Source organism: Gastrolobium bilobum, unplaced genomic scaffold (genome assembly GCF_033153095.1).
Source record: "Gastrolobium bilobum isolate Gb01-03AN ecotype WA unplaced genomic scaffold, APGP_CSIRO_Gbil_v1 utg13041, whole genome shotgun sequence".
NCBI lineage: Eukaryota > Viridiplantae > Streptophyta > Magnoliopsida > Fabales > Fabaceae > Gastrolobium > Gastrolobium bilobum.
The window spans coordinates 222,478-249,954 of NW_026897636.1; the positions used below are offsets into that span (position 1 = coordinate 222,478).

Below are 27,477 nucleotides of genomic sequence, written 5' to 3' on the forward strand. Positions count from 1 at the left end.
CATATTCTGCGTTTTGATCACTCCTCAGTCCTCACCATACCGTATTACATAATCTTTTTTATCCAAATTTATTTTGTATAATCATATTAAGTTTTTTCCATAAAAAATAAAATTTATTAAATTTGCATACTTAAAAGGTGCTATCCTTCTTTATATTTGAGTACTCCACAGTATGATATTAAAATGGAAATAGAAAAATAAAAAGAGAATTATTAGTTTCAAGTGATTAATGTGATGTACATGAAAAGATGAGAAAAATTATGAAAGAAAAGTTCCATCCTACTTTGTCTCCTTTCAAGGGACCATGTCGTTGTAAGTTGTAACTCCTCAACTCCTAAAAAAAATGTAAGTTGCGAGGTGTAACTTATCAATGCACTTTCTCAATTATCAATCAAACCAACCCTCACGAAAATAATAATAGTAAATTAAGAAAAAAGGTAAATTACCATTCAAAATCATAAAAAAGAAAATCCTGATCATGGCAGAATCAGAGTACTGACAGTTGGGAAATCGAAGCAAAAGAATCTCTCAGCCATGCATGATGCATGTAATGTAACCTCAGGTGTTTTTTTTTTTTCCAGTTTTTATCAACTTTAGAGTTTCGACATATTATTATTACAATATTCTGAATATTTTATTTTATTTTAATACAGGGAATATATAGTTGCTTCTTACATTGTCCCCCAAAAAAAGAAAAACAAAAAAAAAAGCTTCTTACAGAGTTCCCCTTACGAACAAAAAAACAAAGGAGGGAAAACAAAAATACTTGAAAGAAAAAAAGAGAGAACTATATCCGAAATTTTCTCTTTATATTTTTAATTTTTAATTCACATTTTTAAAAAAGGAAAATAAAAAACAAAATTTTGTTCTATGGTTTATCCTTGAGGAGAGAGGCTAATCCGGTCACGACCTTGGCCCCTCTCTCAACACTCTTCGGTTTCACCGCCGGCGGCTGCCACGCTGGTGTCACCACCGCCGACTCCGCCTTCTTTCCGGCGGAATCAACCTCTGGCTCCGGCAGCGACATTTTCTCGCCGAAAATCAGCTCCAACTCACCACAATCGCTATCCGTAGTCGCATCGCCGTCCCCCGTCGAGGACAGGGTTTCCGGCTGGACGGAGACTTTGACGGAGTAGGACGGGGGTTGCTTAGGCTTTTCCCTAGCGGCAGCGGCAGAAGGTGAGAGCCACTTTGCGAGCATGTAATCGACCTTCCTCCACGGCGGAACCGGCATCCCTTTCTTCTTCAAGCTCTGCTTCGCCGCCTCCGACACGATCGACACGATTTGCACTAACCGCTCTGATTTCCCGACGAAGATGAACGGCAGCGATTGAAGGATCGCCTTGTAGGTCCCCGTGGATCGTGCGATATCAAACTCGGATCGAAAATCGATGTCTATTATCACTCTCTCCCCTTCCACAATCGCATCGATGAATTCATATTCACCTAAACAATCCAAATCCAAACACGAAGATTTTCGATTCAGTCAATTTCCATTTTCAATTTTCCATGTTCCAGTCGAAAATCGAAACTAAAAATCTCGAGCGAAAAGTGAAAATTGGTGTGTACCAGCGGGGTAAGAAGAGGTTTTCTCCCATTTGGATTTGTAGAGAGTAGAATCGTAGCCGAGAGATGAAAGACCATCAGCGACAATCTTTCTCAGATCTTCTTTTCGCTTATACACTTTACCGTTCTTCTCAACAATCTTCGATGCTTCAGCTAAGAGGTTCCTCTCTCCAACACTCGCGCAAGGAATCAAGCTCTGCAAAAAAAAAAAAAAAAAAAAAAAAAACACAAATTATAAATTAATTAGTTAATCAATTAATTTTTATGATGAAGTTAGCATTTGTTTGTGTTTGCGGCATTTACCTTGAGCAAGTCGGTGGAATCGGTGATTGATTCAGCTCCATTTCCGAAGAGGTCGAAATCGTCCTCGTCGGAGCTGTTGGCGTTGAAGCAATTGCAGCGGTTGCGACCGCATTTTTGCGGCGGTGCCGGTGGCTGCTCCTCCATGAAATTCTGCACCATTTTCGCCAAGCAAACAGAGCTTGGCTCGAACTCCGTTCCTCCTCCTCCTCCTCCTCCTCCTCCTCCTCCGTCTTTGTTGTTTCTCGGAAACTGCCGTTCGAACACGAACAACCTTCTTAACCGCGACTTCAACACCGACTCGTTTCGAACCACCACCGCCGCCGCCGCTTCCTTCACTCTCTCTGAATCAATATCAATAGGTTGGATCTTCATCGGAGCCATACCTTTGGCAACAACTAATTCAAATTTCTCTCTCTCTCTCTCTCTCTCTCTCTCTCTCTCTCTCTCTCAGTTCTGCTCCATTTTCAGAGCTTCGAATTTCACTCACTCAACACAGTCACAAGTCAATATCACAACGCAGTCAAACACTGACAACACACATTCATCGTTTCCCTACGCTACACCAGATAATAACTCACAGATTTGGCATGTTCTCCACCGAAAAGCGAAGAAATATGAAAAAACGAAAAAACAAAATTAATAATATGTAAAGTTCATGTGTACGAATTTCTTCTAGGCTAAGGGAGTGAAGATTTCTAATTGAAGGTTTTCGTGGAAAAAGTGTCGGCGGTGATCGGAGATACGAGCATTCTTCATCAACGGGGAAGTTAGGGTCGCCGGAGGTTTCATTTCTCCGGCGGTGGAGAAAAATAAAAAGAAAAAGAGGTTTTTGTGATTTTTGTTTCTTCGGTTTTTCTGTCCAAGGGAGCGTTCTGGATTAGGTTGCTGGGTGAGTTTGAGTTTTATAAAGGGAAGTAGCTGCTGACTGGGACTCCATGCCACGTGGCATCAAACATTTGGACATCATAGCTTTCCTATCCTCACCTGGCTTGCACCAAAGGCTCTTCAACTTGGCATTTACTTGGTGACGCGTGTCCAAAATGATTGCTTTTAGCTACGATTGATGGAATATTATATCGCTTAATATTTTTTAATTTTTATCAATTATTTGAAGTTTTAAGTTTGGAATGAAACAAAAAGAGAAAAAAGAAAATGATGCGTAGGAGAGGGGAGATGGAGACCTTAATGGCGTGTGTTCGAGGTCCATGCTGTTAAAGATGTGTGCGCCTAAAGTTTTGGACACGTGTAGGTAGATCTATGCCCAACGACTAATCAATTTTTTTATATATAATATCTTGAACCTATCCAAAAATCAATCATGTTACTCGGATAATATATATTCATTAAAAAAAAAGTTTGGTTAAAACTTAGAACTACTAATACTCTGCATCTGATAAAATATATTCTTTATTGAAAAAAAAATAAGCAAAAAATTAATTAATAATAAATAAAATCCCCCTCTTCTAAACAGAAAATTTTCATTCTGGTTTTGTTTCGCTGCTTAATGTCGTCATAGTATTTTGGAATTATTTAAAATCGGTTTAACATATATTGTGAGTATATATATTATTGGAGAAAGTTATATTTATAAACTTTTTTTTTTGGTAAGTTATTTATAAACTTTTTGTTTACAAACTACAATATGTCTGATCGGTAATACATTCTTGAGTAGAGTATTACTGGTCAGACATATTGTAGTTTGTAATTTTTTTTTTATCAATATAGCCCTACTCTTTATTATTATATAAAAATATGGATGAGAAATTGATAACATATAAAAAGAATGATGAATGTTTAATCGATAGTTATCCTAATTATATACTAGAAAAATAATTACAAGATTAATTTTTATTTTTATAATTTGAAAATTTTAACTTTTAATAATGTACTCACACAAACATAGTTAAATAATAATATTATTCTAACAAGAAACTATATTGAAATCATAAAATTATATCACACTCCGCACACATATATATAGTTAAATAATAATATCTCAGTTTACCAAAAAAAATAAAAATAAAAATAATATCTCAATTCCAACCAATATCTCTATGTTCTATCATGTACAAGCAAATATCTAAAATCATTGTCAAACGACAGGAATCCATTATGAAAAATGTAATTTTTCCATATCAGGCTAGTTTTGTTCCTAATTGGCAGATTCATGATAACATAGTTATTGCGAAAGAGTTAGTACATAGTATGCATAGAATGAAAGGGAGAAAATTTATGGCTATCAAAGTTGATTTGAAAAAGGCTTACGACAGATTGAATTGGAATTTTCTGAAAAATGTCTTATTTGAGGTAGGCCTGTCGATTCTGCTAATTGGTTTAATAATGGAGGCTGTATCTTTTTCGTCTATAAAATTCTTTGGAACAGAGGAAAGATGAATCCATTTAAACCTGCCCGTTTTCTAAGGCAAGGAGATCCTTTATCCCCGTATTTGTTCACTTTGGTCATGGACAAGCTATCTCATATCATATGCACAACTATTTTAGAAGGTCTTTGGAAGTCTATCAAGGTAGGGAAAGATGACACCTCCCCCCCCAATATCTCATTTAATGTTTGTTGATGATCTATTGTTATTTACTGAGGCGAGGGAGGATCAGATGGATATTGTTCTAAAATGCCTCTTGTTGTTTGAGGAGACTTTGGGCTTGAGGTTGAGCATTGCGAAGATGAGTATTTATTTTTCACCTAATACCCCTGAGGAGTTGGAATCTTTGTTGAAAGTTAAAAGTGGATTTAAAAGGGTTCATAATATAGGGCGATATTTAGGTGCTTGGATGGTGTATGGCAGGGCCACGAAACATTATTGTCAATATATTGTGGAAAAGGTCCGTAGTAGACTGGGTGGCTAACAACAAATATGTCTATCTCAGGCGGGGAGAGTAACTCTAATGAAGTCCGTTATGTCTTCCATCCGCTATTTCCATATCCAATACGCGTGATTGCCACAAGGAGTATGCTATGAGCTGGACATTATCTAACAAAACTTTATCTGGCGGGATACTCATCATAATAGGTCATACCACACGATGAACTAGGATATCCTGACTAGCCCGAAAGAGATGGATGGTCTTGGCCTGAGGAAAGCAACTTTGATGAATGATGCTTTTCTAATTAAATGTGCTTGGCGTTTTCAAAATGAAATTAATTCTATTTGGTCCTGTGTGCTGCGTGGCAAATACAAGGTGCAGGTTGATCAAGTTTCAATTCCTAAAGCTGGATGCTCTCCTTTATGGAAGGCAATGTGCAATATCATGCTCAATATGCAAGATAGCATAGTTTGGGAAATTGGAGACGGGGAGACAATATCCTTTTAGAAGGACAAGTGGGTTGACTCTTCTATCTGCCTCTTGGATCATGTTCAAAGCACCCGAAGATTTGAGAGACTGTCGCCTCAATCAAGTGATTGGTCAGAATGGTAAGTGGAACTACAACATGCTGCTACAACATTTTGATTCGGAGCTAGTTGAAAAGATCATAAGTATACTTCCTCCCTATATGCTTGATGGCATGAATAGAAGCTTCTGGTTACTGGGTGGTACAACAATAGTACAAGTCAATCATTGCTATCTTTATCTAGCAAAATAATCCTTTCAGCATAACAATTTCTCTAAGGATGTTTGAAACAAGCTATGGAAATAGAAATGGCCTCAACGGATTCAAATGTTTTTCTGAAGATTACTTCTCAAAAATTTTCCTACAAAAAATTGGATTAGCTTTTAGTTAATGGCAAACCCTCTTTGCCCGATCTGTCAGAATGAGAGGGATTCTTTGTTGCATATTTTTCGAGATTGCTCGTTATTTATGATATCTGGTATGATATCTTGCCATATGATAGACTAGCTCAGTTTTTTATGCCAATTGGCATGATTTGGTGATTGATAATTGGAGTTGCAATGTCATGAATGTGGGAGGGTTTGTTTGGAGCTCATGATATATTGTTTGTTGTTGGTATATTTGGCGTTGGAGAAACAAAGTGACCCAGGATAGCTCTCCCAATAGGGATCACTACCTTGCTCGGCCAATCCTTAACTACTTGAAGGAGAAACAACTTGCCTTTACAGACACAAAGCCAAGGCTGCGACTCTATTTCTCCAGAGATGTAAGCTGACAGCCTCCTTTGAATCCGTATGTTAAGTTAAATACAGATGGTGCCTCAAAGGGTCAATCTACTGCAGCAGCTTATAGAGGACTTCTTCGTGACCGTAGAGGAGTTTGGCTAGGGGGTTTGCTATAAGAATTGAACATTGTGCAGCTTTACAAGCGAAATTGTTGGGTGTGTTAAAAGAGCTGGAGTTAGCTTGGGAAGAAGATGGAGAAATATTTTGGTTGAAGTTGATTGTCAAACAATTATTGCATTATTTTCTAAGGAAGGTAATGAAGCTCGTGAATCACACCTAGTGACTCGAATACGAACATTTGTTAGTCGTCAATGGAATATTTGGTTTACGCATGTTCATTAGGAGGGTAACAAGTGTGCATATTGGTCGGCAAACTATGGAGTTACCTGATGAGGCTCACTTCTCTGATCCCTCCAAGACTATGGTGTCATCTTCATGATGATAGTAGCGGTGTAATTATTGCTAGACGTGCGCAAACTCGCTAGGAGCTTTAATTTTTCTCCGTTTTCTTTTTCTTAGCTTTCTGTCTTTTTACTTCAATGTATCAAAACAAAAAAATATTTCTAATGATACTTCGATGTATCAAAAAATAATAATATATTATTCTAACGAGAGACTTCATTGGAATTCATAAAATTATATCACGCTCCAACAATATTTATGTTTTAGAGATAATTAGTATCACTACTAAACAATAGGGTATTTACGATAGACAGATTCAGTTGCAAACTACCTAGATTCATTGCAAATACATTTTGCAACGAAATTTGCAATGGGTAGGCAGTTGTCGATGACGTCCTCATCTCAAACGAAATTTACGACGGCATTGGTGCAAGCCAATTTACGTCTCAAATTGCGATGGTTATTTTTCAAAGCAAACTCGTCCACTTCCGATGCAAAACGAAGGCATGCAAACATAGAGTTTGCATTGTATTTGGTCTCAAATTGTGAATTCGTCATGAATGTTTTGTCGCAAATTTGCGATGGAATGATGATGATCAATCGATCGCAAAATATTGCAACAGTTTCTTTTTTTTTACAAATTTCGTCACAATATATTTGATTATTTGTGACGGAAATATAAATAGGTCCGTTACAAATTGACTGTCAAATTTGCAACGAAATTATCAATAAATTTCGTCGCAAATTAACGAATCAAAAAAAAAAACTTCGTTTATTTTCCTTCTTATAAATAGTATAATAATAAGAACAAGAGAATAAAAAACAAGAAGTAAGATAAACATCATATTTAATATCCCGGTCTGAATAACAAAAATACCAATGTGTATCAATAAAATGAAATAAAAATTTCGTAACAATACATCAATGTATCAAAAATAATAATAATAATAAAAAATAATGTATAAAAAAGTGACGCCTAGTCATCAGTAGGGGAAGAGGAAGAGAAGGAGTTATCTGCAAGTACTGAAGGCTCTGCATTCTTCTTCTTCTCCTTCTTCATGACCTTGTCTAGCAATTTCTTCATATCAGTCACTAAATTCTTTGTATCCTTTAGTTCAGCCTCCTATTGAGATTACCTCTCCTGATGTTTCTCATTCATTTGTCTCATCAACTCTTGCATTCTATTTATTTAATATGCAAATATATCATTATAAAGTAAATTTTGTGTACTCAATTTAAGTGGGATAGGGAGTGAAAATGTTAGGCAGCCAAACTGGTGCGAAGCTTAGGTAGCCACCTAAAGTGGTCTTGCAAATTGCTAAAATGTAAGCGATTAGTGCACATTATCACACAAGTGATTAATTAGTATGCATCTTGATAATAATGAATTAGTAACAAAAAACAATGGGCATAACTTACCAAGAATTATGCACACCAACCATTCCTGGTGTCTATTGGAATCTCCTTCCAAGAACCCCATAGTTGGTTACAATTGCAGAAAATGGTTCGTGAATGAAATCCTTTGATGGGTTCCATGGCTCGAACCAGATAACAACATTAAATCAAAATATTAGCATACAAACAAGAGGGTAAAAAAGAAAGAAATTAGTACCTCATTGTAACAAAAAAAACTTACTCGGTGGTGCCCAATGGACGGATCTAGATCCTCTCTGTCATGGGATCAACTGATCCCCTCCGTGTCTCCTCAGCCGGAGCAACATTTCCCCCACGGTTCACAGAGGATGCATCTTGCAGAAGGAAAACAAGTTATCCATTGAAAAAGTTAGTACCGAGATTTATAGACAAAATGTTAGTATATATCTAATTGAATGAGTGTAAGGTTTAACCTACTCCGCCGCACCCATAACAGAGTTTATGATGTTGGGTGAGAATGATAAGCGCAATGGAGGTAACTCAGGGGATGGCCTACGTCTTCTACCAGTTGGGGTATATGATGTCCTACCTCCTATGGTACAACGTCATTGCCCTCTACTACCACTACCACTATGTGGCGGATCTATATGTGAAAACTTATAAACAGAATGTAAAAATATGTATAAATATAAGAAAATATACAATACCACTTCCTACATCACTAATATGCAATATCACATAGAATTTAAGTGCAATGAAATGAACAAAATATAATCTCAAGATAAGTTACATGTCAAAGAAAATAGGAATGTATTTAGCACAACAAATCACAATAAATAAAGAATAACTCAAATCAGCCAGATGAATCATGTTCTTCTACTTCTGGCACACCTTTGTCTTCAGTCTCATACTCATCTAGTTCAGACTCACTATTTAAATAAATCTCTTATTCCTCATTATCTAATTCCTCATTCTCCACTTAGATAGGAATCATCTCTAACTCCGCTGTAGAATCAAAGAGAATGCTTGGCATATTATCCTCTACAACATTTATGGGCAGTAGATCTTTCATATCACCTTGGAATGGTTCAAATATTTCATTTGATTTTGACTCTTTGGACTCTAGGATAATATTTCGGCTTTGGTTTTGATATTGCTATCCACTCTTGTTAGGAAGTAGGGTATGATGTATCATAAACATGTTATCCACCTTATTGAGCAAATATAAATGGATCATAACCCAATGATATCTCCTTGACTGATGGACCTCAATATTGCTATATTTATCCACTCTTGCCCCACGTGGGGTGTTATCAAACCAATCACATTTAAACATAGTCACATTCTTTTCCCACTTGTAATCCAGTTGAATTATGTCAACTAACTTCCTGTAGTAGTCACCCTCAGCAACTTTGACCTGGCTACCTCGAACACATACACAATAATTGCAACATGACGTATTTTAATTCGTTTTTGCAGTTGCAAACCTATACCTGATGATGACATATTTTTTGAACTGGGTGACAGATCTTGCACCTCCCGAAGATAAACTCCATGGAACATCATGTGCAGTTAATGGGTTGTGCACAAAGGACTCGTGTAACCATTGACAAAACTGAGAGAAAATTAATTGGTCAATTTGAAATTTGACTATGAAAGATTTCTTGATCATACCTCCTTGTACAAGTAACTGTAACAAAAAAAGTATGATGACAGCCCCTAAACCATGCACAATTGCAACCTGCAAATTCGTACTAAAATCAAATGAAATCTCACTTTATGTACGGAGCAGCCTCTGGACAGTTGTTTAAATATACCACTCCACTACTTGCTTATCCTTTCCTTCCATAATTGACTTACTTTGTCTTCCCTCGACTTGGTCTGGATAATTAAATATTAAAATTTGACAACTCATATCACTGCCATCATCATTTTGAGCGACTCCTCTCCATCTTGATATAAATTCAGGAGGATAAAAGTATGATGTGTAACACCCCGTGTGTACCCGATGTATTAAACATATAATGGTATTAAGCGCAACTTAATTAAATATGGAAGCTAATTACGCATATTACTAAAAGTCCTTAATTCATTATGCGACTTAACTTTTTCCTTTTTTTCTTTATTAACCATATGTATTGCAATAACAACATAATCACATTATGAAAATGAATACATGTCCTGTCTCATAAACATAATCAAATACTAGTCATGTACTTACATCAAGTAAGCATGACAACATCCATATACCATGGTGTTTACAAATACATATCCTCCAAAATATAACAAGATTATTAAATAGTGTCATAGACAACCCCTATACTCACATCAAATAAAACATACATAATTTGAAGCACAATAATCACATCCAAGTACTACTGGCACACACACACACACACACACACACACACATATAATCCATGCATGTCAAAATAAAATGTCTACTCCGGCCTCTTGCCTTTAGAAGCATTCTTCTCATGAATATTTGTACCTGAAAAATGTGCCTCAGATGGGGTGAGATTTTGACAAATCTCAGCAAACTATGGGTCTTCAAGGATTTCTCCACCCCAAGTTCACTTACTGGTATAATATAAGTATAAAAATAATATGGGCAATATATAAAGATAACTGTGCAATGCAACATATATTCATGTCATGTGTATATGCAAATATCCTACTGGCCAGAGAACAAAGTAGGCATTACGCACGTCTACAACCTTCACAGAGTATAAGTAGATCTCCTTATACCCCCACACATGAAATTACCATCTTGTATGGCCTCTACCATACTCAGGGATTACCGCCCGGTGTGGTAGCCCCACATGCATATACATATAGCAATTGCACAGAATAACGCTTATCCAATAATATATCTTAATAATCATAATATAACCAGATATCATTGGAGAACATTGTATATGTAAATATTGATGTATGTGATGGAAAAGCTTTAGGCCTACTTTAGATATTGATGATGTATAATTATAATGGATGATAATTGGGACATTGGGTATGAAAACACAATGAGAGAAATGGTAAATTGAGTAAAGAGACATAATATGAATTAATGTATATTGTGGGTTGTAAAAGCATCAAGGTATGTTTCTCCTTTGGATGCCACCTTTTTGATCAATTAGGTAACCTTTTTGGAGTATTGGAACACGCTTGTATAACGAGGTCAAGAAGAATGTTGGTCCATTTGGTTCTAATTGGAGAAACAATCCTTCTGGTTCTAAATGGAAAAATAATAATAAGGGTAAAGGTTTGCAAGTGAGGCAACCTTTTGGTCAATTTAAGAGGAGTGGAGCCCCTGGAGGCGGATCTACTAACAGATACTATGCTCATAAGTGTGATAAGTGTGGAAAGTTTCATAAGGGTAATTGTTGGATGGCTCAAAATGCTTGTTTTAGGTATGGAAAGACTTGCCACTTTGCTAGAGAGTGTACTTCAATGTTGGGCAGGCTGTGAATCTGCAGGCCTTGCCATCTGTTCCTACTATTGGACGGGTTTATACTACGAACATTTAACAATCTGATAAAGCTCTGAATTTGGTTAAAGGTATAATTTTTATTGCTAATCATGATTTGTCTGTATTGTTTGATTCTAGAACGACACATTCTTTTGTCGCGGACTATGTTGCTAAAGGGTTTAACTTAACCGTGACGAAGATAATTTCCCCTATATGCTACTGGGGAAGTGCGTGATTCTTTATTCATCTGTAACGAAGTAGAGTTTAAGTATGACGACAGGGGTTATACTGTGGATCTTATTGTTTTACCCCTAGCCATTGTTAATTTGATTTGGGTATGGACTGGTTATTTAAAAACTGTGCAATGATTGATTGTTGCGGAAAGAAATTGATATTGTCTCCTAAGGAGCCCATTGTTAGTCCTTCTCCTTACTTATTTGTGTGTCAGACTATTAAGGATTTAAAGGTTGGGGCTCTAATATATGTATTTGTGGGTGGTCTTGTTGGTGAAAAAAGGGAAGATATTCTAAATATTCCGGTGGTGAGGGAGTTTGTGGAGGTGTTTCCTGATGACATACTAGAATTTTCACCTGAGAGGGAGATTGAATTCTCCATTGATCTGTTACGTAGTGTGGGGCTTATCTCTTTGGCTCATACCAGATGTCACCATTGGAATTGGTTGAGCTAAAGAAACGCATTGAAGAATTTTCTGTGAAGAATTTCAATAGACCTAGTGTGTCTTCGTGGTGAGCACCTGTAATTTTTGTAAAGAAGAAGGATGGTAGCATGCGACTGGGCATGGACTACCAACAACTTAATAAGGTTAATCTCAAGAACAGGTATCCTTTGCCACGAATTGATGATCTCTTGGATCAACTTAGAGGTGCTTTGGTTTTCTTTAAGATTGACCTTCGGTCTGTTATCATCAGATTCGAATAAAGTCTTAGGATGTTCCTAAAACGGCGTTTCAATCTAGACACAGACATTTTGAGTACCAGGTAATTCCATTTGGACTCAATAATACTCCGGCAGTGTTTATAGATTACATGAATCGTATATTTAAACCCTATCTGGATTAGTTTATTATTGTGTTTATTTACGACATCTTGATCTATTCTAAGAGTAAAGAAGAGCATACAGATCATCTGAAGACTATATTGCAAGTGTTAGGAGAGAAAGAGTTATATGCCAAACCGTCTAAGTGTTAATTGTGGTTATCTGAGGTGCCATTTTTTGGTCATGTGATTTTTGCTGATGGAGTTGCCGTCGACCCAATTAAAATAGAAACGGTGAGTGACTGGGAACGACCTAATATTGTGACTGAAATTAGAAGCTTTTTAGGTTTAGCCAGTTATTACCGTAAATTTATTGAGGGTTTTTCATAATGGTGTTGCCATTGACCCGTTTGACACGAAAGGATACTCTTTTGGTGTGGACTCAGGAATGCGAAATATGTTTCCTTACTCTAAAAGAAAGATTGACTACACCTCTTGTGCTGACTCTTTCATATCCTGAAGGTGAATTTGAATTGTATTGAGATGCTTCAAAGAAAGGATTGAGTTGGGTACTGATGCAGAATAAGAGTGTTGTTGCTCATGCATCTAGGCAGAATAAGAGTGTTAAAGCCTCATGAAGGAAACTATCTGACACATGATTTGGAGTTAGCTGCAATTGTGTTTGCACTGGAAATTTGGAGGCATTTCTTGTATGGGATGAAATTTATTGTGTTCAGTGACCTCAAGAGTTTTAAATATTTGTTTGAATATAAAGAACTGAACATGAGACAGTGAAGATGGGTGGAATTATTGAAAGATTATGATTTTGAATTGAAATACCACCCGGGTAAAGCTAATATGGTGGCAGATGCGTTGAGTAGAAAATTTGTTAGTTTGTCTAGTATGATGATGTGGGATAATGAGGTTTTTGAAAAGTTTAGAGACTTGAGGATAGCTGATATATTTGCAGGTAGATTGTCTGATATTGAGACTACAAGGATTGAAAATAAGCTACTTGCAAGGATTAAGGGAACTCAAATACAAAATGAAAGTGTCAAATATTTGAAAGGACAGAATGGCATATCTTGGAATGATCAGGATATATTGTTGTATCAAGGTGGAATCGTTGTGCCTAGGGTGTTAGCAGATAAAGTTATGACTGAGGCCCACAAGGGTCAATTTATTATTCATCCAGGTGCTACAAAAATGTATCAGGACTTAAAGACAAATTTCTGGAAGCCTGGTATGCAGGAAGATGTTGCTGATTATGTATCTAGGTGTTTAATATACCAGAAAGTCAAAATTGAGTATCAGAAACCTGCTGGTCTACTACAACTTCTTGAAATTTTGAAATGGAAATGGGAGGACATCTCTATGGATTTTGTTGTTGGTTTTCCTAGGACTAAGGCTGGTTATGATTTGATTTGGGTGGTTGTGGATAGACTTACTAAGTCTGCACATTTTCTACCGGTGCAGGTTGATTTTTCTATTGAGAGATTGGCGAAGCTCTATGTGAATGAGATTGTGTGATTTCGTTGGATTCCTGTTAGCATTGTGAGCTACCGGGACCCGAAGTTCACTTCACATTTTTGGGGAGCTTTACTATAGGTTTTTGGCACTCAGCTTAGACTGAGCATTGCATACCATCCACAGACTGATGGTCAGACTGAGAGGACTATTCAGACACTAGAGGATATACTGAGAACTTGTACATTAGAGTAGGGTACTGCTTGCGATAGGTACCTGTCATTAGTGGAATTTTCGTATAATAATAGTTCTCGCTCCAATTTGGGTATGCACCTTATGAGGCATTGTATGGACGGATGTGTCAAACTCTTACGTGTTGCACTGAGGTAGGTGATAAGGAAAGATTTGGACCTGATTTTGTGCAGGAAATTACTTAGAAGATAGAAATGATAAGGGATAAATTGAAATTGGAACAAAGTCATTAGAAAAGTTACTATGATAATAAGCATCGACTGTTGGAATTTGAAGAAGGAAAGCACGTGTTTGTGAGATTGTCTCTTGTTACTAGTGTTGGTCATGCTTTGAGAGTAAGGAAGCTGAGTTCCAGGTTCATTGGACTATATCAAATTATTAAATGTGTGGGACTTGTTGCCTATCAGCTTGCCTTGCCTCCCCAGTTATCTAATCTATATGACGTATTTTAATGTTTCACAGTTACGACGTTATGTTCCGGATAAATCACACGTGGTGATTCCGGATGACATTGAGATACGAGAGAATTTGAAGACTCATGTTGGTCCTATGAATATTCTGGATCGTAGTGAAAAGAAGCTTAGAAGCAAGATAATTCCCATGGTAAAAGTGTAGTGGGAAGGACGTACACATGAGGAAGTTACTTGGGAGCGGGAGTATGAGATTCTCCGGCTGTATCATGAGTTAGCGGACATGTATGATTCTAATTTTGCAGACAAAATTCCTAAAATGTGGGGTGAATATAACACCTCACATATTCGAAAATGTATTATTAATGATTAAACTATGGATTACATGATTAATTGCTGAAAATCCTGAATTTCGGGTGAAAATACACTCGAAGGGTAAAATGGTAATTTGAGAATTACTGTAACCCTAAAATTATAAAATAATATAATTAGATATTATTTGATGAGAATAATGTTGGATTTAGATTTAAAATAAGAGTAAATACCTATTTTGGTCCCTGACAAAAAAATCGGTACCCGTTCTAGTCCCTAGCAAAAATAAATTGGCTTGGAAGTCCCCAACAAAGACAAATAGGTCCCAAGTTAGTCCTTCTGTTAGTCCCTAACAGACGGCGTCACTGACGGAGCTGATGTGTAATGCTAATGGCCATGCTCAACTGCCACGTTGGAGTGGAAACAAGGTCGTTTGGAGACCTGAGTCTATGTTGGTCAGAATCGTTTGAAGAAACCTAATTGAATGTGAAGTTGTCCTTCCCCCTCAATTTCTTCACAAGAATGTCGTCGTATAGTGTAGGGGTTACAGAAACACATTAGGTTGGGATTGAATCGAAGATAGAACGTTTCAATTTGAGGATTACTTATTTAGGGTTTACTGATTTAGGGATTATCCTCGATTTTGTTCGTTTTTTGAAACTTAGTGTTTAGGAGATGAATATTTCTTCTGGAAGGGGGAGCTCAAGCCATTGTAGTTCATTTGGGTCCAGAAGTCAAAGAAGGAGGGCTGTTCTAATGTGTAAATGTGGGAGGCACGGTGTTGTTTACACCTCCAAAATGGATAGAAGCCCAAATAGAGCATTTTTTGGGTGTCCCAATTTCAAGGTGAGGTTTTTTTTGTATGCGTTATTTGTCTAAGTTGAATGTTATTAAGAGTTTGGTTTCATTTGGTGTTAGGAAAAGAAGCCACGCTGCAACTTTTTTACATGGGTGAATGATGCTACATCTGATACCTTGGAGCTGGAAGATTGGAGAATTAATAAGCTGGAGCTGAATGTAGGTGAAATAGAATTCAAGTTGAACTATGTTGACATGAAGCTGAATGATGAACTGCAGCTAGAGGTGAATGACCATGAAAAGAAGATTAATGAGCATCTTATAAAGATTAATGAATTATCAATGAAGATACATGCAGAGTTTGAAAGGGTGGAGAAAGAAATTAAGCATGTGTGTAGGTGTGTTAGGGTGTTTGCTGGATCCATTATTGTTATGTTTGTAATATTTATATATCTTGCATGTAGGCTGGAAGCAAATAAAAAGTGTGGTTCTGTTGAGATTTGCTGGTGTATGTACGATTACATATTGTAAGAATTTTGGAATGTAAAGATTTGTAATGGAAGGACCAGTGTTGAAATATAATGAAATGTTGTTCATGCAATGTATATAACATGGCTTATGTACTTGAACTTATGTTTGTTGGCACAAAGTGTAGTATAAACTTGAAGGAGATATAAAAAATGGAAACACTGTATGAACATGATAACTCTCTGAAAAAGAGTTATTTTTAGGCTTAAATGTGATGTTTTGGTACCATGAATATGCATAATTCTCTTTATTTTATATGATTCATGCATGAATTCTATGTTTTCATGAGAAATATGTTAAGTATAGACATTTAAAGATAATTTGAGTATTGAAGACATTTAATGCATTTGTTATTTTACTGCAGGACAATGCTGTAGCATCGGAAAACAGTGTTGTAGCAATATAGATGAGGTCAGCAGTGCATATGGTTGACATCATCACCAACAAGCTATGGATCCAAGCACAAAGTAATAGAGGAAGCTTCTAAACGCGCAAATAGAGACCTAATCTAATTACGCACTCATGGATCTTCAAGGAATCATAATTCAATCTCCAACAAATCAGCGCTCACAAATCCAATTCAAATCTGAATTATATTTGGAAAGATTTTGAGAAGATATGCAGCAGCATGCTCTGTTAGCATTACAGCAAAACAGAGTCATATTCTCAATCAATCACAAGGCAGATTCGAATGAGATTTGCAATGGATATGAAGAGATGATTGAAGTCCAAAGCATCAAAATATATGAAGAGAAGAAACCTACATATATCAGGCAGGCTGGAAAGGTTTTAGACACCCATTACAAGGCAGAATTGAGTGTTGTTAGAGAGAGAAAGTGGGGGAAAACACTTACAGGGAATTCGAGGGTTTGTTGAGAGAGATCCAGCGAACCAAAGGCAGGTTGAAGTGTCCAATAGAGAGATCATTGAACCCAGTGACCTTCTGCACTGTTCCGGCGGCTGAGGCAAGTTTGATGGTGGTGGAGCTCACGGTTGCTGCGAGAGTAGTGCTACAGCAACGTCCCAGTTCTTCTTATCTTAGATCTATGGAAACTTATTCTTTCTTTGTTGTTTCTTTCCACCCAAGTATGAGCTAAACTGTTAGGATTGGGTGATAGAGTATCCTTATTGTGATGTAATCAGTATTGCCTAAATTTTGTTGCATGATTTTCCTTTCAGTTGTTTAATAAAGTTTTAAATTGTCTCTAATCTTGTTGATTCATTGAGAGAGAGTTGCAAGGTACTTAGGATTTAGGCTATAGAGATATAGATGAATCCTGAAAGTCATTAAACATTGTTGTTTAACTAAGTAAAATTGGTTAATTGTGGGTAGAGAGATCATTCACACCACAAAATTATATGGAACTTGAACTTAATGAACTCATAACTTTGTTGGCCATAGAGATATGGGACTTAGTATACATGTATTGTTGGTGAGAGCCGTTGCATACATTAGTGTTCTGATTACTGAATGGATGATTGTTGTAGCATTGTGACTACATTCTGGTGAACTTGTAAAAATGGGGAAATTGATCCCAATCTATCTTTGAATACTTGGAAAAACTTATTTTGTTACTGCATTCTCATAGTTAATCATTAGTCTTAGTTATTTTATCTCTTAATTGTTAAATTAGTCATTAGCTTATCACAAATCATCATTGTTACCTTAATTGCTTCACTTAGAGCTGTAGCTTTACTTAATCTCTGTAGGAACGATATCTGGACTCACACATCCACTTTATTACTTGTTGATACGTGCACTTTCGTATTTGTGTGATTTATATAATTGATTGCGAAATTGTACAACAGAACACTAAACTAAGACTGGATGGTGTGAATTATGCAAAAGTTAATTGTGTAAGTCATAAGTGAAATTAACATGTACAAGGGGAAATGACATTGCTGGTCTGTTAACAGCTTATGGTGGCACTGGTGTAACTACAAGTTTAACAGGGACTAAAAACGACCCCGATAAAATTGTTAAGGACCAATATGGCTCTATGTGTTAGTAACCAAGGACTAAAAAGGTCATCGATAAAAAATGTTAAGAACTTGTAAGGCAAATGAATTGCTGATGGATGATAAGTGCAGTGATGCTACACAGGACCCTAAAACGACACAGCAAACATAAGATAGATACCAGTGTTGACAGAAACAAGAAAGTGTATTAGTAGAAGTAGTAATGACAGATGGTGTGGACCAAAATTTAAAAATTGCACATGGTAGAGAGTAATGATAGCAAAGACAGATAGTAACCAGACATTTCCCATTCATTTCATTAGATCCTAGTTACAAGTACTAACCATGGCCAATATGCCACAGTCAAACCAAAAATTCCTACTGACATATTTCAATTAAGACCAATACAATAGTGTTCCAAAAAAATCATAGTGTTCCTACTAACTATGGCCATAACCAGAGGCATACAAAAAAATCCTACTGATATATTTCAACAGGGCCAAAACCAAAGTATTTCCAAAAAAACCCTTATTACAATTCCAATCAATTCCTATATCAGAGGCATCCAAAAAGTGGCCTAAAGACATTGATTACACAGTATTCCAATCAATTCTATGAGGCTGGTATTGGTGGCTTGAACCCTGGTGTAGACATGAAGCTCATGAATCTGGCCCTGGTGCCACTACTTGTTGCAATTAGTGTCTCATTGGACACAACCTCAGTAGGTTTGCATGGAGGTGGGCTGCAGCTTCTTGTTGGTCTTTGTAATAGCCTGTTACGTACTAGTATTATTAACATTGATTATGATATTAAGGGCAGTTACAATCACAACAATTCATTTACAAAAATGCGAGTAAACTTTTTCCGCTTTGTTACGCGAGTATTTTAAACAATAATAAAGCGTAATAATTAAAAGTTGTGACCATAACTAAAATTTTTTTGCGGAATAATTATTTAAACTACTTACATATCATATATTACCTCTCTCAAGTCACTAAGGGGTTCCCATAAACCCACCTAGCCTAAATCTCACTTTTACGTTTTCTACTTATCCAAACATGGTTCGGTCTTTTAACTACTGCGAAGAATCCGCATGCCGAGAATCTCTCATCTTTTAGTATGTTATTTTATACTTAATTACCTTTCTAACTAGCTATCACACGAGTCATAAAGTTCTCGTTTTTTCCGGATATCGTCGTTTGAAGTTGGACAAGAAAATCTGTCAGCCAACCCCAAACAGCCTTCCCTCTAAAAATTATTCCGGGCAAAACACTCCACCAATTTCTCTCAAATTTTTATAAAGAAATATACACACCTCAATCTTCGATTTGACATATTATGCACTTAATTTTACCAATAAACGAAGCGGGAATAAATTTCCCAAACTCGCACCAGAAAAGCCACAAGTGCAGTGGCATTTTGAGCAGTCTGTGCTCTGTTCCTTCTACAGGACTGCGTACAACTCCTATGATTCTCACATTTTGACACAAGGTAGTTGACATCCTAAGCTTTAAAATGGTGTATGGAACGTCCCTATTGGACCTTTGTGGTTGGAGATATTCTCTTCCAAAGTTCACCCAAATTCTGCCAATTTATAGAAATTTCGCCAGAGTTTCCTTTGTTTTTTCAATAAATCCCACCTTTGAAGGTGTGTTATCTAACCTCAATTTTGTACCAAATAATCATGGGTGGCACTCAAGGATCATAAATGCCTTGGTGCTCTTACAACCCTTCACAATTTATATCATTAGCTTACTTTACAATTCAATGATCTCATTATAAATCCTTAAATCATTTCAATCACATAAATCCTTTTGCATGCAATTCTTTGACATAAACATAAATCAAATCCTAGAATAGACCTATTGCCCTTTCATCATATACATTCTCCAATATTACACAAGGTCTTCAAATTACAATTTACAATACTTCTTACAAATATTACATCAACCTTAAAGAAACAACATCAATATATACATATATCCTCCAAAATAAAAGTGATACACATAAGCTAAACTTAGACAAAATATGGCATGAACATCGATGATACAATGCATAATACTAACTCTACATACATTGTTCATGCCCTAACTCTAGCCTAGGCCCAATGGCTCCAAAATACAAAATCCAACATAAGTCCACGAGCTCATCCTATGGGCCTCTTGCCCGCCGCTCCCAACCCACTGGCACTACCTGAAATAAAGTCCCCAAAGCGAGGTGAGATATACAAATATATCTCAGTAACCCAGAGGTTCTGGAGAATACTCTGCTCAATGGCTCACTTCTATGATTATCGATATCATAATATAACATTTAAAATGGGATAAAGCAAATGATTTAGTGAAGTAGGGAAGCATAAGGAAACAAAAGACGACGAAGCTGGAATGGTCAATGCCAATACCACGCAACGTCCGACCTAGTGGCCTCGGCACATAGCCTACGGGTTTCAAACCAAGGAGTGTTCCCAGAACATCAACCAAGGCACCCTCCATCCATATACACCCGAGACTTCCTAGTGTGCTCCTCTACGGATCACACACCACGACCACAGGTCAACTGGAGCTCCCTCACGGAGACTCAGTACATCCTATGTACCACTAAACATACAATAATGCATGAACATGTTATACTACATTATTCACATACACCCCCAACCACTACCCTCAACGAGCATGGTGGAGCACACACGAGGATCAAACCCCAGTACCAAGGGTTTATATGAATAATCTCTTTCTTCCAGCCCAATCCAATACGTTCCCGATCTTGGTACAAACAGAAATGCCTGCACATAGGACATTCCCCAATTCAATTTCTATTCTCCAATGCATATACATAATTGTAAAGAAATTCATGCATAGGTTGAAGACAACTCACCCAAATCCCTTTGGTTCGGGACCAAAGGTAACCCACCAAGCTCACGATTCTGAGTTCAATTCGGCGGGAGGCACCTTACAATGATCACATAAGGATCATCAATACAAGGTGAAATCCACCAAGATAACAAAACATCAAAATCCCTCCCCTACACATGGTAGGTTCGACCAAACTAATGTTATTTTACAAAATATTTTTCTAATTTTTATTTTTATTTTTCTTTAGCATTCTAAGGCTACCACAACACTATTTTAGGTCCCACTTTCCATCCTACACCATCACAACACCATTTTTCCATTTATTCCACTCTAGGTCCAATTGCAAACTCCACACAATCCAAGTATTTTTCCTTTGATTTTTTCATGCATCCACTCATCACACAACACCTCTAAACACCATTTAACAACACAACACATCAATTGCATAATTTTACAACATCACACTCCAATTTCTACAAGATGGCCGAATTCCATCATGCTCCCCAACCAAGGTTATCCAATCCAATTCAACAATCTCACACATCATACAATCATACTTTTAACTCATACAAACACTCAATAACTCAATTACAAAATCCTACAACCAATCAAAATCACAAGTCATGGCATCACAACCCAAAAATTCACTAAGTTATCATCCAAATTTCTCAAAAACAATTATGACATTTATCACTCCAAAATACCATTCTAAGACACAATTGTCTAATATACAATTTCCATTTGAGCTCTCTAACTACAACATTCATACAAACATGCTCTAGGTTTCATGAAATTTGATCTATCAATTCATCCAATAAAAGGTGTGGAAACTTACCCACAATTAAGTGTCAAGACTCCTCCAAGTGATCCCCAAGCAATGGCTTGAACTAACAACTCCAAAAATCCCAAAAATCCTCTCAAATTCGTAGCTGATTTTGACCTATTCCTTCCAATCTAGTGAGTTTCAAGGCTTATGGATGGTATGGTTGTGTCCGGATCGTCGTTTACTTCAAGTTCGATGACAAATTTTGTTGAAATCAGTGGCTAGATCATCAAGAATCAAGCCAAGTCTTCCTTCCCCCTTTTCTTGGTGTTCTTCACAGTTTTTGGAGAGAGAAGAGTGTTTGAAAGTGATGATAAATAGTGTATTTACAAGTGCCTAAGTCCACTTAAGTGAGGTGGGCCCCACTGCCACCTCACGCGATTTCAAACTAATTCTAATCTCCCGCTTATTCCCCTAAACGTCCATAATTAATAACCTATTTAGAAACTCTAATTTTTAACATTAACCATTGTCCTTTAAAATCTCTTGATCAGATGAATCCAGAGTTTTCCGGTCGTTCGGAGAAATTGCAGTCTTATGTTGTTATGCATGCCGTGGGCATGCTTCCCCAAACTCACTAATTTCCATCAATTTTTTTCCAGAAATCATATTTCCTAGTCCTATGTTCCATTTATAAATTATATCCAAACCTAGAGCTCAAAATTCAATCGGCATGCTTTACGGTGCAACTGTACTGTAATATTTTTACCCGGTAAAAATACTATTCACCGTTTTTTTAGAAACTTGTTTAACCACTCAATTTTTCGTTCTTTAACATTGGATTATTCTTGCTTCTCATCCATTGCCGTTTTTAAGGCTATTTTTATCATTTGAGACCTCCTACTCAATTTTACTTTCCTAGGGTTACATGTTTGGCTAATTATCGTTTTACCCTTCCTTTGTATTTTAACCTAATTTTCAATATTTTCACTAATCCTTCCCTTTAATCCACATTTAATATACTAATATATGTTTTAGAAATGTGAGGTGTTATATTCACCCCTTCTTTTTGAAATTTTTTCCGCAAAATTAAATCATACCTGTCCGCTAACTCAGGTTACAGCCGGAGAATCTCATCCTCCCATTCCCAAGCAGCCTCCTCAGTTGTGCCTCCTTCCCATTGAATCTTTAACATTGGAATATTCTTGCTTCTCATCCTCTTTTCACTGCGGTCGAGGACATCAATAGGAACTACATGAGTCTTCAAATTCTCTCAAATCTCAATATCATCCGGTATCACCACATGTGATTCATCCAAGCATATCAGCATAAACATGAATACATCAGTCAACTAAGCTACGGCCTCCTGCCGCCCAAGGTATCAATCCTCGAGGTACCTGAACCTGAAAATATGCCCCAAACGTGGGGTGAGATCTCTAAAAAGAAATTTCAGTAAGACAAGTGGTCCTAAAGGATCTCTCCACTCCAAGCTCACTTACATGTGCAATATAAGTTCAAAAGCAGTATAATAATATAAGTTCCAAAATCTGTGCAATGCAGCATATAATCATATCATGTGTGTAAGAATCCTACTGGTCAGAGAACATGCAGGAATTACATACGTCTACAACCCATAATAGTACAACACGTTACTTGTACCCACCCACCGAATCACCATTTTGTATGACGCTACATACTCAGGCTTACCGTCTAGGTGGAACCGCACATACATATCATAAGGCATTTGCACTTAACAACTCAACAACATTTTAATAAATCAACATTTCATAAAAGCACATCACGCATATAAACCATCCCTCAATGATATATGGTGGAACTAAACATGGGCAAAACCGAGGACACGAAAGCTTACCTCGCAAGCTAACAATCCCCAACTAAGAGTCCACACCAGCCCAAGGTCACCAAACAGCACAATCAAAGTCTGTTTATATCATAAATAATCATTAATATTTGTAGTCCAAGGTTCCATTAATTGTCTAAGACTTTCCAACTTGTTTTAGGTGATTTTAGACTAAATCTGCAAGAGGTATTCGAATACTCCTCTATGAGTATTCGAATACTCTATATCTGCAGAGAGTATCCGAATACTTTCACTAAGGTATTCGAATATCGTATGGTATCCGAATACTTTCACCACATTATTCGAATACTTCCACTAAGGTATCCGAATACTTTTCTTCCCAGAAAAGTATCCCAATACTCCTTCAAGAGTATTCAACTACCTGCTGATGAGTATTCGAATACTACACGAAAAGTATTCGAATACTTATCAAACAGAATGCAGAAACTCGAGCAGTTTTCTGTATAAATCCATTTTTAAGGGTCCAAACACGATTTGAAGTCTAATAACTCCATAAACAGATGTTCATTTATACATTTTAAACATGGTTTTCATCAATCTTTAACTTGAATGATCAAAGTTTCCCTTTTTAATGGTTTAATCAAGCTAAAATCATGAATATACAAGGGAGGTGATCATGGTATACCTCAAGGTTCAAAAACTCAGAAAATGGGACTGACTTGGAGACTCCAACACAGCTCCAAGGTTCTGACTTTGCCAAGCCACGAATTTGGCACACAAGCTTGGTCCTTTATATTAAAAGGTGGCTTCTTGAAGCCTCCAATGACATAAAAATGGCTCTCACAACCCCAAACCCAAGGGGACAACCTCAAATCCCTACCACAGCAGCGTAACACTAAGAAATGCTACTTCAAACTCCCTCACAATGCTCACTAATTCAGTGTTTACAACTTCAATAAGGAAGAATCAATGTAAAGGTGACTTCTTGGCTCACTTTTGGTGTATGAAGTTCAAGTCTAAGATAGGGGAAATGGCTGAAGGCAATCTACAACCAAGGAGACTCGTGTAGAATAGAATTATGGCCTAGGGTTTTGGGCCCATTTAATATTTATAGGTCCATTAAACTAATCCCACTGTATTAGCACTAATAGTTCCGCTTATCATTTTAATATCAAACTTCATATTCTGAACCTAGCCATTTTTCTAGGATTTTTCATATTTTTATTATAATTTTCGCAGCACTTTGCCGATACGTATTTTTACGTAGCTGGTATCAGTCGTAGCCGATATCAGTCTTGACACCAGTTCTCATTATTTTGACTTCAAACTTATTATACCAATCCTATATATTATTCTAGTGATATATACATACTTTTCATAATTTTTCGGGATACTTCATCAGAACGCATTTATACCGCGAGGCAGAACCAGTATCTGCACTTTTTGTTAGAAAACCGACTTTCAGCATTAATACTCACTTACTATAATTATTTAAGCCTTCTCATAATTATTAGGGTTAATTGTGAAATTATTTCATAAATTCATATTTAATTACTTAAATTCTTAAATTAACAGTGCAGGTTCTTACATTCACCCCACCTTTTAAAAATTTCGTCTGCAAAATTAGAAACATACATGTCTCGAAACACGGGGTATTGCCAAAGAAGCTCGTCCTCTCGCTCCCACGTACACTCCTCAGGAGTTCTTCCTTCCCATTGCACCTTGACCATGGGAATGACTTTGCTTCGAAGCTTCTTCTCACCACGATCAAGTATCTTGAGTGGTCCGACGAGAGTCTTTAAGTTCTCCCGAATCTCCACATCATTAGGTTGCACCACGTGCGAAGGATCCGCTATATATCTCTGAAGCTGAGACACGTGAAATACGTCGTGGATGTTGGCCAAGTTCGGAGGCAAGGCAAGCCGGTAGGCAACAGGCCCTACCCTACCAAGTATCTGGTATGGCCTAATGAATTTGGGGCTAAGCTTCCTCACTCCGAGAGCCCGACCAACACCGGTGACATGTGAAAGTCTCACAAACACGTGCTCACCCTCACTTAACTCCAGTGGTCAATGCTTGTTGTCGTAATAACTTTTCTGGCGATTCTGTGCCTGTTTCAGCTTCTCTCTGATCATTTGGATCTGCTGGGTGGTCTCTTGGACAAAGTCCACACCAAATAACTCATTGTCTCCAACCTCAGACCAACAGGTAGGAGTCCGACATCTCCTACCATAAAACGCCTCATAGGGTGCCATGCCTAGGCTAGCATGAAAACTGTTGTTGTACGAAAACTCAACCAATGGTAGGTACCTATCACATGCTGAGCCCTGCTCCAAAGTGCAAGCCCTCAACATGTTTTCCAAGGTCTGAGAGTGATAGGCTGTACTCAAACTCAACTGAGTCTCAAAAGCTCCCTGCAGCGCCTCCTAGAACCGAGATGCGAACTTCGGGTCCCTATCACTGATGAAACTCTCGGGCTCCCCGTGAAGCCTCACGATCTCGCGAACTTATAGTCTGGCCAACTGCTCAGTAGTGAAGCTCACCTTTACCAGAAGAAAATGAGCAGACTTAGTCAATCTGTCCACAATGACCTAGATAGAGTCACAACCAGCCCGAGTCTTAGGCAGTCGGCAAAACGGGCTCGGCTAGGCGGGCCAACCCACCGAACCCCCTAAACGGGGCGGGGCGGGGCGAGCTCATTTTTTGGCGGATTGATGGCGGGCATAGGCGGGTCAGTGTAAAATAGGCTCGGGCTGGCGAGCCAACCTGCCCAACCCGCCAAACGGGGTGGGGCGGGCTGAGTTTTTGAGCCCACTTTCAAAAGCGGGGCGGGGCGGGCTGACTCATTTTTTGGCGGGGTGGGGCGGGCCCCCCACTTTGCCACCTCTAGTCCCACTAAGAAGTCTATGGAAATGCTCTTCCATTTCCACTACGGAATCTAAAGAGGTTGAAGCTTACCAGACGGTTTCTGGTGTCCAATTTTCACTTTCTGGCATATCAAACACTTGGACACATACACAGCTATGTCTTTCTTCATGCCCGGCCACCAGAAATTCCTTTTCGAGTCTTGATACATCTTTGAAGCACCAGGGTGGACATTGAATTGGCCCTAATGAGCCTCTTTCATCACCTCCTCAGTCAAAGGACCTCTAGGTATTACAATCCGCTTCTGGATTGTCAATAATCCATCCTCATTCCAAGACACACCGTCTTGGTTCTTCACATAATCCAGGCACTCTCTTTGCACTTGTGCGTCTTTAATCCTTTCCATTAGCTCATTGTCTACTCTTACTGTTTCCATCTCGAGAAGTGTACTCCCAAATAAAGAGGTCACTGTCAGATCTTGAAACTTCTCAATAACATCAAAATCGTCATTCGATTCTCTGGGATCACCAGTCACTCTATTAATAAAGGTGACCTAACCCCACATACTCTATTCCTCACAATAACTTGGGTGAGTTTAGGTTCTATTCCATGACTCTAACCTCATCTCGACTTACAATTTCTATAAGTCATTACTCTCAAAATAAATCTTATTCCTTTCACAGTATGAAATCATAATCATGTTCATTTCAATGAACACATGTTAGTTAATATACTAATTCACATAGTAACATACCTTGGTTCACGTACACCTGCAAAATTTTTAATTACAATAACATAATAAATCAAATACTCTATGCAACACTATACCTCAATCTCCATGGCATTTGCAAAATCAAAAGTCAATAAAGGATGGTACAACATCGATGTATTAACACAGTTCATGGTATTTACTTCATGCTTAGTATTATTCGTGGTGTTCACATGCAATCTACATATGAAATAGATCACTAATTTACATGTTAACTTAGAGTCATGGAGACCACTCAGCTGACAAAACTAATTGTACATGTACATTCCTCACATATACTAGATCTTGTGTGGCCTTGCCACAAAGTCCAAGTGTTACCCACTTAACTCCTTAATGAGAATTTCACATTCTCAACAAACCTGACTAGAGAGTGTTTCTCACTCACAAGCAATAAGATATCATCTCTTACGTTTATAGAATAAAGCACCATCACAATA

At 37.5% G+C, this 27,477-nt stretch overlaps 1 protein-coding gene across 1 annotated transcript; it reads right to left on the reverse strand.

Moving 5' to 3' along the window:
* Nucleotides 1-657: 657 nt before the first annotated feature.
* LOC133308889 (uncharacterized) lies at nt 658-2,731 on the reverse strand. The gene is made up of 3 exons (XM_061509623.1): nt 1,870-2,731; nt 1,570-1,762; nt 658-1,446 (listed from the first exon to the last, which is right to left on the reverse strand). The coding sequence occupies exons 1-3, from the start codon at nt 2,248-2,250 to the stop codon at nt 869-871; spliced, it is 1,152 nt and encodes a 383-aa protein (XP_061365607.1). The 5' UTR covers nt 2,251-2,731; the 3' UTR covers nt 658-868.
* Nucleotides 2,732-27,477: the final 24,746 nt, after the last annotated feature.